Below are 20,974 nucleotides of genomic sequence, written 5' to 3'. Positions count from 1 at the left end.
GACAGAGTTAATTGGGAAGTCGTGGTCGGTGGCTTAAGCTCCACGAAGGTTAACAGCCGTAAGTAACTACGCAAGTAAGTTAGCTGAATGTTAGACATTGTTAGTTACTAGTGAAAGTGAATTGTTAACACCAAATTCACTTTAATGAACTAATTTATCAGGATACACTGTTTTAAACTACACAAATTATCGCTGCATACATCAGTCGAGAGTATTTTGACAGAAAATAAAAATTAACTTGACATAGAAGTTTATTGATAATTTTTAATACTTAAAATAGATAACAAACATTTTCTTACTGTAATATATTTGCCATACTTTTGTTTTACTGAATTATGAGACCTTCATAAAACGAGCACATACTACCGACAAATCAACTGGTGGTTTGTTCGATTAATAATAATAATAATCTTCAACAGGTGGTGGTCCAGTACAGTGTTTGACACATTCAAACATTTTTCGTACACATGCTTCAATTAGTGGTTGTGTTGTTGCATGTGCTTTCTGACATTTATCAGCTTCGACTCCACATTGAATTGTACATTCAATACTCAATTCTTCAGCTATTGGCATTGATATGATTACTTTGTGAGTGTAGAATAGGCTGATAATTAGAAGTTGTACCCAAAATACAGTTTGAAAATGCAACATCTTATTTACGAAAATTATCTGTTAATGAAAAATAATAAAGTCTTAAAGTAGGTCTCATAAATCTTTTTAAATCAATTGTTTACGAATTAAACAAACCAATTACTTGTAATTTCATCAAAATTATGCACCAGAATAGTACCATTTTCCTTGTAGGTGTTGAATTGAATATGGCGCGCTATTTGTGACGATTCTATTGTTAAGTCAAACATTGAAAATAGTTAAGTAATTTCCCAACTGAAAAATTTCGTTTCACAGAATTTTATTACATCTATTTATTTAGATTGATTCAATAAGAAACCATTTCCTTTTATATAAAATAAGCACTAAGTTCTAATTTTCCTGGATATACTTCTCTTCACATGACATAAACATACTAATTCTTTACACTGAATAATTTAACGTTTTTAAAAAGTTGGTGTAGACAACGTTTAAACCTAGGAATGATTTGTTTAAAAATATGAAATCCGCTGTAAAACAAAAATTAACAGTTTCGAATGGGCTGTACTAATAGAATAATGACTGTTATGTGTCAGTATCCAATTATTTAGAAAAAATCGGATTCCAAATAGTGAATTTCCGGTTTCGGCACTTAATCTAAAACGGGACAACAAAAATCAATCATCTGACTAGTAATGATGCATTTATTAAAGACTGAAGGACTTTCTCTTAACTGACAAAAAGTCTATTGTGTTTTATTGGGATAGCAATGAAAACATATGAATCTGAAGGTAAAAATTCTATTGTAAGAATAAATCAATTACTAGTGGCTTATCTAGTAATAACTCCCAGGTAAGTTATGCAATCGGTGAATCATCAGTGGAATACAGACACTTGAACAAATTTCGATATCGTGACTCAAACATTTTCTCGTCAAGTAATTTTGTTGGTCTGTTAATATGTACATCCGCAAACAATGTAAAAGTTATCTGGAACCATCAAAAGGACTAACTACATTTTCATTAGGAATCCCGAGAGAAACCAATTTCGACTGGTATGAATGAGTCTCTGTACCAGTTAATATCCTATTTTGAATTATAAGGTCGATGATGAATTATAAAAGATTTAAAAGCAGTTTAAAAATCCGTAAACATTTTAATTTAAGTATTTCTGAAGAGACATTTTTAAAACATGAAGTTTATAGTGGTAGTCAATTACATGGAATTTATTAAAAAATACTTCCAATAATTAGTAAGATAGTGTGGGTTAAAAACTCTATTTGGGAAAAACAGGGATATATGAAATATGTTTCGATTTGATAATTCCTCTATAGGAGTATGCCATCAGTAAAAATCTACATAGTACCGAAGCAAAATTAGTAGAGCAAACGTCAGCTGGGAATTGATAAGTCATTTTTTAATCTTTTGGCAATAAAAAGTCACTACTTAAGCATGATTAGTAACTTTATGTCATTTGTTACATGAATTGGTGGTCAATAACTGGATTATTCTACATTATTGTTTTTCATTAATGAAGCCATCTTCTAAAAGATACATTTTATTTTAAAAAAATGGTGGACGCAAATAAAATGGACTAACTAAAAAGAAACAATATTTTGCGACTGGTTGATCAATACTGACTCTTGCTGTAACAGTTTCAAAATAACCATTTGTAGCTGTCCATATTCTTTGGTGTATTCAACAATATTTTGTAATTGTAGCATTGTTTAAGGGGACTTATTTAATTTTTTTCTGTTATTTCTGTTTAATAACAACTTTGTTTCCATAAGTTACAGGGACTTCAATGGTCAGTTTACCTTTTTGAGTTTCAAATTTAAAACAGAAACAACTTCTAGATAAACTACAATAAGTGAACATTCAAATGTAGCAAAAATAGAAAAAATTATACTCTTTAATGATAATTGGCTGATTGGGTAGGATTGGTAGAACATAGTAATGAATGAAATGTGATCAAGTTACTTTAAATTATTTCAATTATCAAAATAATTTCAATGAGATGATTTGTTGTAAAAAATGTGTACAAATTAAATTAAACAGTTGGTGAATAACACTGTTTCTATAGCTGTATATTGTTTCACTGGACTATATGAAGGAAAAATGAAAAAAGGATTTGAAACTCCGAAGAATATTTAACATCGTGAAAATTCCCATTTTGGCATGTGGCAAATAAGCAAGGAACCGACCGAGCGAAGAAATTACTTTTAACAGTATATATATATATATATATATATATATATATATATATATATATATATACTATCTAGTAACTCCACCTGGAGCCCTTCTGGGGCTACTGCCGGTCCCAAGCCCGGATAAAAGAGGAGGGTCGGGCATGGGGTCAGCGACCCCATCCCGTAGAAAACTAACTCGCTAAATAAACGCTTACCAGGAGAAAAATATTCAGTATACTGTTTAGTATTTTCACACCTGTTTCAAGGGTTAGTTCACTTATTCTGTCAAATAAAGGTTATTTACATTTATGAAATAATCTGCAAAAACACCAGTGACATGAAATGGTGGCTTTCACTTGGTTTGGTTTCTTATTCTTACTTTGTATAATTATTTTACTTTAAGGTAAACGTTATTTATTTGGTCAGCTAGTAAAGATTAGTTAGCATACAAATAAGATGTTCGTCGTGGACAGAAATCAGCTGGTGAGCTACGAAAATCAGGGAAAATTTGATATTACTTACCTCCTAGATAAGTACTCTTCCTCAAAGGGAACTGATGAGCCCAAATTAGACTGAATTCAAGACTCAGATTTTACATTTTACATTTCAAATAAATCACCACCATCGAAATAAAAAAAGTAACTCACCAATCTCACTCAGTGATAGCCATAGTATACGACAAATTGATTGTTATTGTTAATTTCCACTCAGTGGTTTTCAAATTATAATCCACACCGTGATTGTGTGTGTGAGTCCGTAGGTGTTCGCTAGCAGGAGTCCATAACTAGAGACAAGCAGTATTCTTCAGTGATTTCAATGTAGTTTAGTGGGGTCTAATGGGGTCAAGGTACCTTTGAAACTCTTATTTGCTTTTTTTGGCTTATATATTACATAATAACACACTACTAAATATTTGTAGTTAGAAAGCTTTTATTTTATTGAAAAAAAAGAGTTGTTAATGTCTAACTTCAACCAATCCACGAAGTTGCGCCACCGTACACTATTGTCTTCAGTGGATGCGCACTGCTGAGGAGTCCCATACCAGGACGAAACGGCCGTCCAGTGCTTCCAGGTTTTCAATGGTGGTCTAGCTTCAACTGACTCATGATTTCAACCTGTGAAAATTTCTAAAACTCTCCACAAAACCCATTCTGATAAAAAGAGTTGTCTTACATTAATCAATAGTGTTAAGAATAGTATGGAATTATGAAATGGTTCAGATGAAAGTAAACTCAGTCGATTTATCATTATTGTTTTACCGGACTATGGATGCAATACACCTGTTCGTTAACTCCAATTTAATTTATGCACCTTCAATGTTTCACCTTCCACTTCTTCATGCGAACTAGATACATGCAAGTAGTTATTTCCTGTTTCAAAGTTGATAGCCTCTGACATATGCATACAGAAGAAAAAGGTAGAGATTTCGAGTTACCACTAAATTAAGCTTAAGCAAGAACGGTACATTACAACTGAGGTTCTAAAGTGAAGTATGTGAACAAAATGAGCTGGAAACAATTAAATCGTGTAAATGAGTCTAGGAAGTAACCCCCAAGTATAATATGCTGTAGTGAATGGGAACTCAGGTCGGGAAAAATGTTCTGACCAACGTTTGATCGTATTATTATAGAAAATATTTATCTATTCCATAAATACAAACAATCCTGGTAAATACCTATAGGTTTTGGTTCATTTTCAAACTATACTCAGTTTATAAAAGTCACTACCCTCGCGAAGGATATCTCAAACACCTAGTGGTAGTCCATTACCTATGTAGTCAAGAAAGCTAATGTCCAAATTGTAGCTTACAATGTTGCTGCACAAATATCGAGTCGGATCACAAAGTAACTGAATTAAGATATGTGAACCGGTCGATCAAAACTCAGTGGCTTGAAGGTTTTATATTCAATATATGGTCGGAAATTCCTGCTTTCGTGTCCATATGTATTGACCTGAAGTACATTAGTGAACAGTTTAAAATTTAGTAAAAAAACAGATATCTAGTGTTCCCTGATTTTTTAGTTGGTGCTTTAGGAATATAATTATATTAAGAAGTTCTACATTGATAAGTCTGTGTATCTGATGAAGTAAGATTACTGATGCAACTTACACTGTTATATTGGCTTCTAGTTGAAATTTAGTTTGCTTTACGTTCAATTCGGGTTTCAAATAAAAAACCTTATAAAATTGTTTAACATCGTGTCCAAACATTTTTGGAAGAAGATTCGTTCTGGCTCGGTGCTAGTCATCCTGGTCTTTAAAAATGATAAGATGTTAGGATTAGTTTGCAATTATGTTCAGTGATAGTCTAATTTAGCTATGGTTAATTTTTTATCAAATTTCAGTGTTGTTAGTCAATTATTCAAGTAACTAACTAATCAACCAACTACAGGTTTTTGTAGAAGATATTGCAACAGGTTTATCGTCGGGACGCTTAAACAATTGTCCGGTTGCTCTATATAAATCCTAATAAAGAATTCCTGAACCATTGGATACTAAACAGAAGCAGTAAAAAGACGCAATTCCATAGTTCATCATTAATAACATTAAATATACTGTAACATTACTATTATCATTATATCAAAAAATGTTTGACCCTACATTTAGTGTTCGCACACCACTTACCGAGAATCGCTATATTTGAAAGCAATTTACAACTTTGATATGAATTTTTGGAAATCTAATGCTCATTTGCCAGTATGAATAAATCATTTTCAAATAGTCTTTGATTTAAATTGTGTCGTAAAATAACTACTTAAACAGGAAAAGAACTTGACTTTTTTTAATTTATTTGATACCATAAGTAAAATATGCCTACTCATTCTTATTAAAATCAAGCACAATATTGTGGATTGTTAGTTTGCCTTTGGGAACTCGTTTTGATTTTGTCGTTATGCAATCATATTGTTTATATACCACTTCGGACTTGTCTCATTATTATTATTATATTATGCTAAACATTCTATTCATTTATCATTTTAATTTAAGTTTTCTTTTTTTTAAGATCTAGAAATAAAAACTCATAGAAATAAATTCTTGATGATATTTTGAAAAAGATTATTCGAGAGAAATTCAACTTCCGTACAAACACAGCAAAAATGTCAACTTTAGTTGTATTAAAGTTGTCTTTCAATTCGATTATTGACTATATATAAATATATTTTTATTTGAAGTATTTTCTTCGCTAGTGGGAACCAGTGAACAAATGTGCATTAATTAAACTTTAATCGAATAATTACGAAACTAATAAAAAGAAGTTAGTTAGTGAAAAATATTCCTTCGTAATACATCTACACACCATTCAAACTGTTTATCAGCAGTTGCCGGTCAGCTGTGATTTTAGTGTTTTGAGTTTACCAGTATCTGTCACTAGTCGGATACTTTTTGTTTTCCTATCAGACTTATGAACATCACTGTTTTCAGGATTAGATGACCCAATTTCTCTTCAAAGCTGTTAACAATAATTGATTTAATGAAACTGTTTGATGTGTATAATGCTTTAAACATGTTACCTTTGTTAGAAAGTATTGAAAAGAATAAAACTCGATAAAATATTGAAAACGAATAGAAAGTTCATTTAGGCTTAAATTCATTCATTTAAATGTTTCATGATTTGTGCGATACATACGGGTCCTGGTTTTAATGATATACAAAATTGTGATTATTCACAAGTGAAATATCAGAAAATGTTATGAATCAAGTGTCTGTTGCTAGCCGGTTGAAATGATTTTCTGAAGAATAACGGACCAAGATGAAAAATGTCTCTAAACTAAATAACTTCTTATACCATCCGTTTTAAATATTTATTTTCAAAAAATTGTCAAAGCGAATGATCTGAAACATGAATCGCCGCAAATTTCGCCCGCCCTACATACATCAAAATCTATCTAGTTTTGTTTTTATATAGACTTTATATTTGTTTATAAACATCAAAAGCATTGACAGTACACGTGAGCGAGATACGCAAGGTATTTAGTGTATCCAATTAGGGTCAGACAATATAGCTACATATACTTCCTGGACCTCTAGAATATGGGCTGTAATTATTACAAGATTATCAATCTGATTGGTTTGGGAAATACATATCATCTCGAAATTCGCATAATCCTTGTACGTTAATCCTGTAGAAGAGAATAAAAATAATCGATGGAACACAAAGTTTATCGAAATATTACTTTCATGATTATATATTGTTTTACACAGTGTGCAGATATTCTCTCTAAACCATGGGAGTGGTTACTAAGAATGTACGTCAAATCATTTTACATTCAACCTTTTGTGATAGTGAACGTCTCCTTCTCGTCATAACTACAACCCTAAATATATCTGGAGATATTGCACCCTGTCTACTTCATAGTTAAACACTAATTTATTTCCAAACCAAATGATTGGCTTAAATATTTACAGAAAATAATTTGAGTTATTCTTTTAAAATAATACTTTCAATATTTGACAGTTTAGTCAATAAGAACTCTAATTTCAAATTTTAAAAAAACCTCCTGTCTCATCTGTTCTAATCTTTTTTTGAAAAATAAAGACTGAAGTAGGCAAATCTCCAACAACAAATTTTAATGTAAACTTAACAAACTTTAACAACTATAAAGAAGTATTACTAAATTCAAAAATAGATAAACGAAAAGCAATGTCACAAATGAATTGTTCGAGTTAACAGGGTGGAGAACGTGGATTTCATTCTACACGACTAATCAAATAAAGCTTTTTTCATTGTTAAGAAGAGAAACAAAGAAATATTTGGGTCGTTGAGACTATATGCTTTCTCTAGATTAATCCATCTCATAGGACATGGATATACAATAACCGATGACTGTATGACTACAGATTACCGTCAGTTTTAAATCGCACAAACAATAATCACAGTCTCATAAATTCCATTATCAAATTAATTTATAACCAACATTAAAAACTAGTAGTTTTTCAGTTTTTTTATACAATACCCATAAAACGAACTGTGATCAAAGTTGGTTAGTTTTGCACTTCTTTACTACCGAAATGAATAAATTCTTATTAGCAAACATTTCTCATTAGAGGCTGTTTTAGTCAAGATACAGAACTCAGATATTTGAATTCGTTAAAGATTATGTAAGTAACATTTACTCGAGGACCTATTGGTCTCGTATGCAAACGCTTAACCTCGAGACCACCGAGCCGGGATCCAACGGTGTTAATGTCTAACTTCAACTAATCCACGAAAATGAGTGGCACATCCACCATTGTCTTCACTGAGTTACTGTCTCACAACAGACCCGGTTGAACTCCACTGCTCACTGCTTCTCACTAGAACTTCAGGAAATACCTCATGAAGTTAGTCACTAGTGAGCGTATGTTGATTAATATAAACATGGATTTCGTGGATATAATAGTATTTTAATAGTTGAGATCATGAGTCAATTGAAGCTAGAACACCATGGAAAACCATGGAAAATTAAATACTCCACATCTGGCTTAACTTGTAATAAAGAACATTCTCTGGAATCAAAACAAACATCATTTAATGTGAAGTTAATACTTTAAAAATTAATCCAACTGGATAGAAATGTCAGATTATGAAGTCTTATAACTAAAGGTACTCATCAGTATACGTCGTGGATATTGTTTAAAAAATAGTGATGATTTCTCAATCCGGATATTTAACTCTGAATTATGTAAGACATTTATTTAATTTCATTTAGGAGAAAAGGTTTATTATTACTCTTGTATTACTCAACAATAATTAGTTGATGTTCACTCTGGGTTCGATGGGAAATGCTGGTGGGTGGTCCATGCTTCTCCACGTGGGGTAACAGGTGTAAGTAAGTAAATAAATAAGTAATTACTCAACAAGTGACTTATTATTACGACTAATGATTATTAAAGGTACTTATGTTGAATATTTTTTAACTATATTGGGAAATATTTTCTTAAAACTGAAGATAAAAAGAATCACTTAAAAACCAGTGTTTATGAAGTAAAAATAGGTAGAAAGTGAACGATTAAGTACGTGACCTAATTAATTCTCATGACCGTAAATTCATGTGTAAATTTATTCAGAATTAAGCACTTGCTAAATAAATAATGAGTAATGACGACAAAATCAACTTAATTTTATTCAAAAAATTAATCATAAAAATCTTTTACAAAAGCAGTGATTTGAATCAGTTCAATCAAATAAGTGTTTAACACTTCAACAAATTATAATTCCTAGGTTTTTTAATAAAAATTAAAAGTAAAAAGCGTACGGAAGATGTGATGTTGAAATTATTGAAAAGTTTAAAACAAACAAAGATACAAGCTTCTTTCCCGGAATCTCCAGAGAAATATGTTTTCAATTACTCAAGTGTAACATTATCGACTATTCAGCTACAAGTATTATCTGTTGGTCCTAAATTTTTTAGTACGTCAACGAACATTAATGAACTCAACGCTAAAAGTATAAAGTTTGAGAAAATTTTACTTCAAGATCAAAGTTTTAATACCGATAATGTATACTGAAACGGCTGTTTCATCTTTAATTAAGCTTTCAAATAAGATGTTACCAAACATATCAATTTATGGTTTCAATTACCTTCAACTCATACGAAATCTCAACTAAATCAAATAACTTTTAAGAATGGTCTTGTAATTGTTAGTGAGTGCCTCCAAGATTATTTTATTGATGAATTATTGAGAAACTATGAAATCGGTTGAAACAAGAGTATGACAGTTATCCCTTGACGACACAGTCTGATGATCAGGCGCAATTATGAACTGATCAGACATGTGAGATACTCGATGCTGGCTAAGTGGCTGGATGTTACTGTTCATTCTAACAAGTCCGAAGGATTTTAACTTAATTTTTCTGGGTCTTGGTATATCATTTCCAAGGAGTCCTACATTACAACGAAAAACACTGCTAGAGTTCCACTATTTCCAACGATCTTCTAGGTGGTGTATTTTGAAATGACGAATTAACATATATATGAACAATATTTTGTAAATAGATGGAAGAAACGTATCAGAATATTTCGGAGAGAAACATAATATTAGGTTAAATGCATTTTATAACTTTAAATTGTAACGTGGATCATAATTTCATTGGCTTTTTTGAGGTAATGATCAATGAACATTCACATCATGATTTACAAAATCAATTCAACCAATTTTATTCAATTTTCTAGTAAATACACTCTTATGGTAAATGTAAAGATGTTTCATTCATGAAAAACCCATCTGTTTAGTTAAAAATACCTCGGTATCTTCCAATGAAATAATATTTACTATACTATTTAAATATAATAACTAATATTTCACATGAATGAAAATATCACCAGGATATATCTTAGGAGTTTTAGTTTAGTACAATGAGGTACATAGTCATACAAATGAATATGGACTACATCAGAACAACGATAATAAAAATTGATTTCGTGTAGTAATTTCGTTTACAAATACTGTCCGTATGAACAGGTAAGTGTTCATGTCTCTGAAGTTGTGTCTTGTGTTTGAATATTAAGAGAGTCATACGGTTCCTCGGTGTTGTTAATACACTTTGATAAATCATCAACGTTTTCCTCATTCATCTCACATTATACCTTTGCTAAAATAATTTCTGAATTTTTTTCAAGGAATATTAAAACATTGTCATACATGTATTTTACCTTACAAATTTATTTTCATGTATACATATATATTCTGTATTCGAAAACCTCAGATCTTGTGACTTATGTTTATTTCATATTAACATGATCTTTTTCAGCAGCATAAGGCTATCTAATCAATCCCGTTAAGGTAATTAGAAGGTATTTTTTATAATTGTCTGGCATCGTTCTAAGAACCGCTGAAAGCAAAAAGACAACGAATAGTGGTTTTCTAATTGTTTTAGACTCTTCACCGATGCACATAGATAATGACATACTAAATCGAAGTCAGTAAATTATATCCTCACTACCCTTCTAGAGTTTAGTGATCACAATTTCCAATTTGAATTTAAGCATCAATAATACACTCTTCATAAACCATTATCAGGTACTTGTTCCAGCAACTATATTGAAATGACATTTCAAGGTTACTTGAATGTTTTGCTTAAATGGATGGTGTTCTTCAAAAATTATTAGGTCATTTATAAATAAACATAATATGGGTTGATATAATATGAAGTACCATTAGGAGTTGAAGATGGTTTCATGACATCAGACACTTAATTAGTGTTAGCTACTGAATTACTTACAAAGGGACTGTTTTATGAAAATTAATGAACTTGGAACACACTTCGAAAAGGATTAACGATACGGATTACATAAAGGATAATATGTTATGCCACTGTACAGAATGAACCATGTGAAGAGCAATGACATATCCGATTTATCATTTCAGTTTTTACTTGATAATTCATGATGTGACAAACTTTATAAATATGCTGTTCAAAAACAGAATACACTAAAAAACTCTTATTTATTAATAAACAACTTAAAAAATTCCCATTATATTAAAACACAATTGTATGAACGAAGAATATTCTTTTCAATAATTTCTCATCAGGTTCTACAATTATAAATCTGGCCAATTTTATGGATTATTAATCTGGATTTATAATTGTAGAACCTGATGAGAAATTATTGAAAAGAATATTCTTCGTTCATACAATTGTGTTTTAATAAACAACTTTACACTATAATTCATTTCTGTATTGGTTTCGAATCTTATCATTGATGTTTGGAACTGCAATTGATCAGTGCCTTATTGACATGTGTGTATCCTGTGACGATTGCCTCGATGTTGCCTTCACTCCCAAGCATTATAGACAGAAATGGATGGTAGCTAGCAGTGGAATCCAGGACGTACGTTTCATTTCATTATGGACTCGTTAGCTGGATATACCACTGCTAGCCACCATACATCTCAACTACATATTGTAAGTTCTACAAAGTAAAATTCACTTATTTTAAAAAGCTCAGTGAATAAGTGGTCATTAATCAAAACTAATACGTGATTTCTTAAATAAGATACAACTTACACGAGAAGATACGACTTTATCAAATATTTTCAAATATGTGAGCTTCGAAACGTCTCTTTTTGGGAAATTGAATCTGATGACTACTTAAATATTAGTTTGCGCTTGTATGTGTGTATGGAACCTGAGAAGCCTAATTATCACTCAGATAAATTTGTAAACATTCTTCATTTATTCATTGGATTTAAGTCATCTGATGGCTTTTGTTTCTAAATATTTTCTAAGTACCCTTTTAACCAATCAGATGGATTTATAGAAAATACAGGTGATTTAGGTAAAGTCATTCGATTGAAAAAAATGCTTTTTCATGTATTATTTTTATTCCTATATTCTGATGACTACAAGTAATTTAAGTGTTACAACTGAAAATCTGTTACACACACTAATGTTCTGAACAGGTGAGATTTTCGTGCTTATCTGTACAGCTTTTCATTGCATCCTTTAGTGTCCTTAAGTTCTAATTATTACATACCAGAGGAAAACAGAAGTGTGGTCGATGTTGAGAACTCCGAACGGGCTATGTCCGCGTAACTGATCCCAAATTATGAAGAACAATTATCACACCAACCGAGTGAACATAATCTTTATTGACATGATAAATTTTCCAACCTAGTTGATTTTAATATACGACTGAGAAGGTATTGTTCAATGGTAATTCTTATGATTGGTTATTTCATTAATTACATTGAAAAACCAAGGTTTTATGAAGTATTGTAATGGTATAGTTAGATGATAAATTCAACCAGAAAATAAAAACTGTTTTAACTTACTGCTTCGAGAGAGTTTAGAAAGGCAATAACTGAGATCAATAATTATCAGCATTGAGCTTAACAAAATAATGTTGGCTGGAGATATTCTCAAAAAAACTTCAAGCTGGGATGAGTAATAACTACAGAAAATGTATTACATAAAATATGTGGAAACAAAGGAAGTATCAAGCAAAATCTCCCAAAAAAATCTACAACTCATCAGTCGAAGTTTGACAACAGCTTTGAAGATAAATATGTTAAGAAAAATTATTTTGATTTCAAATCTGTCTCCAACTATCATACACAGGAAAAAAGATCTCATCTTAATTTTGATCAAACCAAACAAAAGCAAATGGTTCATATACTACTACTTCGATTGAGTGTTATCTCAACAAATCCAGTTCAAAGAAACTAGCTGCTTTAGATACTAGTAGTGAATGTATGCCTTTCAAGGTTTCATAAAAATATATTGAAGATAATACATATATATACATACGAAGATATATTTTTGCACCTGATCAACCTGGGTTTCATACTCGGGGCTTACTCAACCGTTCGGGCTACCCAATGTATTATTATTATTATTAATGGCTTTATTCAATATTATCTTTTTGGTACAATATAGAATTCTCAGCACTTATGCATGAGAATTACAGAAGTTCTCGAACTTATGTAGTTCAAGTATATAGGTATATGCAAAAGGTATGCATGAGGTGTGATATAAAAGAAAATGTTAAGGTGCAAAAACGTATGCCCTATGTCTAATAAAATCAGCGGCCCATATATGAGGTCAAAGACAGTAAAAATAAGTAGTAGCAAATACGAGGAAGAGGCCATCATCAATCTCCCCTGAGAGAGTGCTTATGCATATATGTGTAACAGGAAATACGGAGGCGATAGCCATGAGCTGAATGATGTGTATGTAATGTGTAAGAGTGAGTCTAGTGCAGCAAACACGTTTTCTATGAGGGTGGTGGACATCCACCCTTCCAGGTGGATGAATATATCTATGTGTATGCTGTGGGATTCATGAAGTAAAAGCTGTTTTTTACTCGTGTGCATGTAACGTATATTTACTCACAGAGTATATACAACTGTATGTATGCCAAGTGATACGCGGATGAAAGTACGTGTGTTAAATCGTATGCTTATAGACTATACCTAAACAGTTCAAGTAAAATTCAAGAACATTTTTACTTGTTCTTGCGTGAGATAGCAATATGCATGCAAAGACTCGCCCAGGCTGCGGTCCCCACAAAATCGCATAAATGCAGTGAGATTGTGGGCCTCGAAAAAACGGAACCCAGTAACAGAAGGCCATAACTCCGCCTGTAGCTCTTCGAAGGCTACTGTCGGTCCCAAGCCCACACAAACGAGAAGCGTTAGGAGTGGGATCAGCATCCCCATCCCTGTAGAACACGACACTGCTAAGAAAGCGCTCACCAAAATTAACAAATTACACCATTCAAACTCTGACATCCAAGTTGAAGGGTCTTCTTTCAGAACAATTATGACGCCTCATGATGAAAGCCAAGGTTCTGCCGAAGTCACGAGGCCCATACCACTTCTAACAATCAGAGCAACAATTAATATAAATTCATGGAATGTTCGCACAATGTGAGAAACTGGAAAGATCAATCAAATAGCTGTGGAAATGAGATTATACAACTTGATAGTATTCGGAATCAGTGAAACCCATTGAACTCAAGTTGGACAGAAAAGGATAGATTGAGGAGAGATGCTGTTGTGCTCTGGTTATGAAGAAGGAAATGCTGCACACACACTGAGAGAGTTGCTCTGATTTTGAACACAGAAGCACAAAGAGCACTTGTAGAATGGAAGTCTCAAGACAAATAAGGGATGGATCACATTAAATGTTATCCAGTGCTATGCATCCACCAACCACAGCAATGAAGACGATAAAGATCACTTTTATGAGAGGCTGCAGTTAGTCGATCGTGGAGAAGTGCACAATGTAAGAACTGTAGGAACCATCCTAATGGCAGACTTGAAGGTCGAATTCGGAATGGACAACACCGGATATGAAGATGACATTGGACGACATGAGCTGACTGGGAGAAACGTACGAGTATGGAGAGAGAGATATATGTAGAGAGTTGCAAATTCATGTGAATTCAATAAATTGGTTATTGATATTACTTTATTCACCCACAGACGCATACACGAAAACCATATGGGACTCACCGGATCACATCACACTACAGAGAACCAGATGGATCTTATCTGCGTCACTAGAAAATTCAGAAGATTAATGGAAGACAAGAGAACCAGAAGATGAGCTGACGTGGCTTAGATCACCACCAGCTTGTGGTTGACAAGGTGAAACTGAAGTTAAAGAGGCACTGGACAACTGGCGAAACAGCATTACAAAGGTTCAATACAGCCTTCCTTCGACATGCTGACAAACTCAACCAATTCAAGATAACTCTGAACAACAGGTTCCAAGTCTTACGAGATCTGCTGGAGGTAGAAGAAGAAGAAGAAGAGACTACTATGGTGGAGAATTGAAAATAGATCGAAGGAGCACTAACTTCAACGTGTCAGGAGGTTCTGGGCTGAAGGAAACATCATCATAACCAATAGATCTCCATCGAAATGCTGAACAAGGTTCAAGAAAGGAAGAACATGAGGACATCAATCAACAACAGCCGAACAAGAACAGAGAGAGTGAAGGCTCAAAGTGAATGCACTGAAGCCAATCACTGAGATTCAAGTACAGAGGAACGGGTGGGTAGAACACTTTGAAGAAATCATGAAAAGACCAGCTCTAATGAACAAATCAAGAGAGGGATAGCATCAGGACCAAACAACATACCATCTGAAGCACTGATGTTAGACAAAGAAGCAATTACGGATAACTGTTGAACGAAAGCATTTGACAGCGCGGATAGGAGAATCCTATGAAAGCTTCTTCGTAACTATGGTGTACCTGAGACGATCGTCATCATTATACTAAATTCATAGGACGGACTGCACTGCAATGTCGTGCATGAAGGACAGCTGACGGTTGCGTTCGAAGTAAGGACCGGTGTTATACAAGGCTGCTTACTATCCCCCTTCTCATTTCTTCTGGTGGTTGACTAGATCATGAAGACCTCGACATCCGAGTGGAAGCACGAAATGCAATGGACAACTTGCATGCAGTTGGATTAGTCGGAATCCCAGATGACCTAGCCCTCCGATATCACACACAGATACGAATTCAGGTGAAGACAGTCAACGTATCGTCAGGTTCTGCAGCAGTAGACCTCAAACCAGCACCAAAAATATCACACTTGACAGAGGAGCTCTGGAATGGGTGGAAAGATTTACGTACCTGAGGACGATCATTGATGAACAAGGGGGATCTGATGCAGATGTGAAGCCACAGATTGGCAAAGCAGGGACAGCATTCCTACAGTTGATTATTATATGGAACACGGAGAAATTTCAAGCACAAGTTAAGTACATAGAAGCAAACAAGCAAGTGAAGTAAAGCATTAGAGCCGACAAGAAGAAATACGTGGGAGAACTAGCAGTGATAGCGGAAAAAGCTGCAAGAGAAGGAAATATGGAAAAGCTTTATGATACAACGAAGATAATAGCAGGTAGATATAGTAAACCAGAGAGACCGGTCAAGGACAAAGAAGGGAAGACAATCACGCCGATTCAAGAACAGAGGAACAGATGGGTAGAACACTTTTAAGAACTCTTGAATAGACCAGCTCCGTTGAATCCACCGGACATCGAAGCAGCACACACAGATCTTCCCATATATGTCACTCCACCAACGATCGAAGAAATCAGGATGGCCATCAGACAAATGAAGAGTGGGAAAGCAGCAGGACCTGACGATATACCAGCTGAAGCAACGAAGTCAGACATTGAAGTGACTACAAACATGCATTGCCTTCTATTCAAGAAGATTTGAGAGGAGGAACAATTGCTGACTGAATGGAAAGAAAGACACCTCATCAAGATTCCAAAGTAAAGAGATCTGAGAAAATGTGAGAACTACAGAGGCATCACAATACTGTCAGTATCAGGAAAAGTCTTCAGCAGAGTGTTGCTGAACTGGATGAAAGACGCGGTAGACGCCCAACTTCGAGATCAACAAGCTGGATTCCGTAAGGATCGGTCGTGCACAGACCAAATTGCGACACTATGGATCATCGTTGAGCAATCAACTGAATGGAACTGGTCACTATACACCGACTTCCTTGACTGTGAGAAGGAATTTGACAGTGTGGATAGGAGAACATTATGGAACCTTCCTCGACACCATGGAGTTGCTGAGAAGATTGTCAACATTATCCGGAACTCATACGACAGACTACAGTGCAAAGTCTTGCATGGAGTACAGCTGATAGATGCATTCCAAGTAAAGACCGGAGTCAGACAATGCTGTCTATTCTCCCCTTCCTCTTTCTTCTGGTGGCTAACTGGATTATTGAGTCCTCTACATCTTATCGAAAGCACGCAATCCAGAGGATAGCTTGGATGCAACTAGAAGATTTAAACTTTGCAGATGACCTTGCCGTTCTATCCTATACGCACGAACAAATGCAGATGATGACAGCCAGTGTGGCAGAAGCCTCTGTCTGCAACAGTAGTCCCCAACATACAAAAGGGAAAAAGCATCATCCTCAAATACAAAATAGAGAACACCGACCCGGTCTCACTTGATGGAAAAACTCTGGAAGAGGTGAAAAAGTTTGCGTACCTGATCGGCATCATCAATGAACAAGAAGGATCTAATGTAAACTTAAAGGCGAGGATCGACAGAGCAGGGACAACATCCCTACAGTTGATTATTATATGGAACTCAGAACAACTGTCAACCAATATCAAAATCACTATCTTCAATACGATTGTCATACTGTACGGAACTGAAACGTGGAGAACTAACACAGCCATAATCAAAAATGTAAAAGTATTTATGAACAATTATCTACGCAAAATACTCAATGTTCGTTGATCGGATACCATCAGCAAGAACGTATTTTGGAAGAGAATAAACCAGTTTCCAGCCGCAAAGGAAATTAAGAAAAGAAGTTGTAGGTGAGTCGGAGATACATTAGGGAAATCATCAAACTGCATCATGAAGCAAACTCTAACTCGAAATCCTGAAAGGAAATGGAAAAGGGGAAGACTAAAGAATACATTGAGTCGGTAATTGGAAGCAGGCATCAGGAGATTAAATTGTAACTGGAAAGCATTTCTCAGGAGAGAGTTAGATGGAGACTGCTAGTGGATAGCTTATACTTCTCCACGAGAGTTAACAGGTATAAGTATCTAAGTAAGTAAATTCTAGTATCTCCAACTTGTTTTGACTTTTATCGATTAGGGAATATTTACTAGAAATGTTGTGGTGACGATAATGGGAGACTTTCAGTGTGAAACAAGAAACATAATATAAAATAAATGCTAACCGGTAAAGTCATTAAAGGTAACAGTTCAGAAAAACAACTATTGATGTCAGAGATGATATTACTGAGTTCAGGTGTAACTTTAGAATGAAGGCAAATTAATAATGTCTGATTTCTTTCTTTTTTTGAATATTATAGTGTGAATACTTATGTACGAACTTTATTTTTAAAATGAACAATAATTGACTTTCAGTTTTATTCAGCTGTTACCTTATTTGATTAAATATAGGACGAAACTTGCAAATATTGAATGTTTCAGAATCACAAAATAATGTATTTCTGAATAAATAAAAAAATAATAATTTAAAGATATATATGATTATTCCGAAATAGTTTTGAACCATTTATGTGGTAGGTTACATATTCGATCTGACTGTATTGTAATGTTTTAACAAAGTACTTAGTAAATAGTTGAATATATGGCAATGCTTTTCATTTAAGTTCTAAAAATTCAAAATAATTGATGAACATGCATCCCTCGTTCATCAACTAGGTGTCTCTTTTATTCTTCTTTATTTCTACATTGGATCAGTAAACTTCATTTCAAGTTAAAACTAGAAGTATCGACTTTTATTCATACCGTCCTTTATCTGTTATAGCTGATAACGCCAACTACATAGAATGGTTGATTTGTTGTTATATAGCTCAAAGTAGTCAGCGGAAAACCCTAGACCTAGTTAGTGATCGTCGGTTATTCGGTTCAAATAGCTTAGTGGTCAAGTATCAGACTCTGAAACTGGATAATGTAGGTTTTGATTCTATAAATGCCACTCGTTACCTTAAGATTATAGGTATAGGATACTGAAGAATCTCAACCATCACGAAACCCAGGTTAGAGGTTTTCTTTTGACTACCTCCTATCATCTAACAGACTAAAAACTAAACCAGTACATTTAACGTAATCCAAAGAAGGGACTTCGACAGACTACCTTCCAATAGAGTTTTATTAAGTCAATGGATGAATGATGATCTACAAAAATAGGCCGTAATAAATAATTCTCTTGTATAAGCTATCTCAATTTTTAGTAAAAGTGTTACCTATGGAGTTGGGTAGGAAGTGAGAAAGTTTTTCACTGAAGTATAAACAAACTAAATAAAGTTAGAAGTTTGAACCATCTAATTTTGTAATGGTGGTTCGAACCTATTATGTTCAGTTTATAACAGCATTCTAATACATCTGGTTTCTACAACTGCCTATAAAACCACAGAGTAAATGATCATAATTTCATCCTTATTGTGGATAGTTTAATTAGGAAAAGCTTTTATTATTTACATTCATAATTAATTTGGTTTTGTTTTCAATGTATTACTAAAATATCAGGAAAAGTAAAAACAATAATTCAAAATTAATTAATAGTCAGATAATTTCATAAATTGGCACGAAGGTATTACTCCAAGTTTATAAAATATCTGTTAATTGTTGCAATGTTATCTACAGAGATGAAGAATGACGGATTATGACACTTCAGTGGTTTATATTTACATCAAGCATTTCATTCTGAACAGTTCACTAGAATGCTAGAGAACTTATACAAAATATCTAAACCAAAGCATAATATCTGTTTAGAGCTGAAAGTAATGAGTGAAGTATTTAACTGATGAATAAACGACATACTTTCTCATTGATAACAATGAGGATGTTATGATGACTGAACGGAGTAGGTTCACAAATCAACGGTGAAATATTCGCAGAGATCAAATTCTAATTGTCTCCAACTTTTGATGAAAGTTTATCAGTAAAACTAAACTATGTTAATACAAAGCTGAGCTGTATTTTTACAGTAGTGTACCGAATGTAAAACGTCTAGATTTCCAGGATAGAATAACGTTTCTGGATTTTCCAATTATGATACTTTTTGTGACGACTAGTATGAGTTAGGACCAAGACAACCGTTTGATTTGGTTGTTCATAAATTCATCAGTTTTCTTTGCTGCATCATGAAATTGGATTAATTTTGAAAATATCTGTAAAATATAATTATGTTTAAGGTTTCAAACTTATTCCAAACCACGCAACTATTCTGTTTGATTCTTATTATTATTGTGGGCATGTTTTTGGCTGACATGTATTAGATTTCATTTGACCCTCAGAATTAATTATTGCAATAATATTAAAGTTGTACATAATAGATTATTCCAGATTTAAAAATTAAACTGCATCTGCAAAGTTATCAAATCAAGTCAACGATATTTCAATTTTTTTGTTTTTGTATCATGATCAACAAATATCTTATTAAATATTTTAACAGCCACTCAGTTATTGTTTCGCAGAATTTGCATAGTTTCGAGCCAATTTGTGTCCCCGATTTGATGCTGGACGAAAGATCATTGAAACTCTAACTAATGACTAGCTTCGAGATAGATTTCCTGTACTTCAAATGATAAGTATTGGCTAATGAACTGAATAATATTAAAGGTGTGTTACTGAAGATATTAGGAGTAGTACAACATCACAGAGTGATCAAGATTGTAAAAGGGGAACTTTGAATTTTGACTCAGTGTTCTAAATGTGTTGTGCTCTCCATAATGTATGAAGATCATGAGTTTAATTCAGTGTAGGTCAGTTGGTGCTTACATCTGTATAGCACTTCTAATTTCCACTAATAAATGACGTTTATTTATGATATGAAACATAAATCAGAAACTGAATTCACTTTAGTCAATATATTTTCAACTATAGAATAGTGGGTGAGCTGAAACTGATGAATGAGTAGACTATCGGAAGTTTGGACTTGCAGGCAAATAAAAACTTTTTGTTGTTCCATTTAACCAAGATTAATCACTTTTGTCCAGTACATTAAACACCGGAAAAAGCAATCTTTTAAATATTTACTTTATAATTCCTTTTGAAATATTTATTAATATAGTATACAACAATAAATGAAATTATACAGATTGTCTAACTAAATAATTGTTTATATTCCCCAATGTATTAAGTATATAACGTCAATTCTAACGCTTGAGGATAGGTATTTAGTGATCAAAGTAGATGCTTTACGATTTCATACAATACACTTATTTGCATAAAAAA

At 33.3% G+C, this 20,974-nt stretch overlaps 1 protein-coding gene across 1 annotated transcript; it reads right to left on the bottom strand.

Moving 5' to 3' along the window:
• Positions 1 to 393: 393 nt before the first annotated feature.
• On the bottom strand, positions 394 to 20,577 carry MS3_00010356 (uncharacterized protein; the record flags this gene model as incomplete). Its single annotated transcript, XM_012945029.3, has 4 exons — positions 394 to 669; positions 11,769 to 11,841; positions 18,154 to 18,222; positions 20,519 to 20,577. 4 exons carry the CDS (start codon positions 20,575 to 20,577, stop codon positions 394 to 396), a joined length of 477 nt encoding a protein of 158 aa, XP_012800483.2.
• Between the last annotated feature and the right edge of the window lie 397 nt (positions 20,578 to 20,974).

Source organism: Schistosoma haematobium, chromosome ZW, assembly GCF_000699445.3.
Source record: "Schistosoma haematobium chromosome ZW, whole genome shotgun sequence".
Lineage (NCBI taxonomy): Eukaryota > Metazoa > Platyhelminthes > Trematoda > Strigeidida > Schistosomatidae > Schistosoma > Schistosoma haematobium.
The sequence above is the reverse complement of the archived record's forward strand: the minus strand, read 5'-3'. Positions and strand labels throughout refer to the sequence as shown.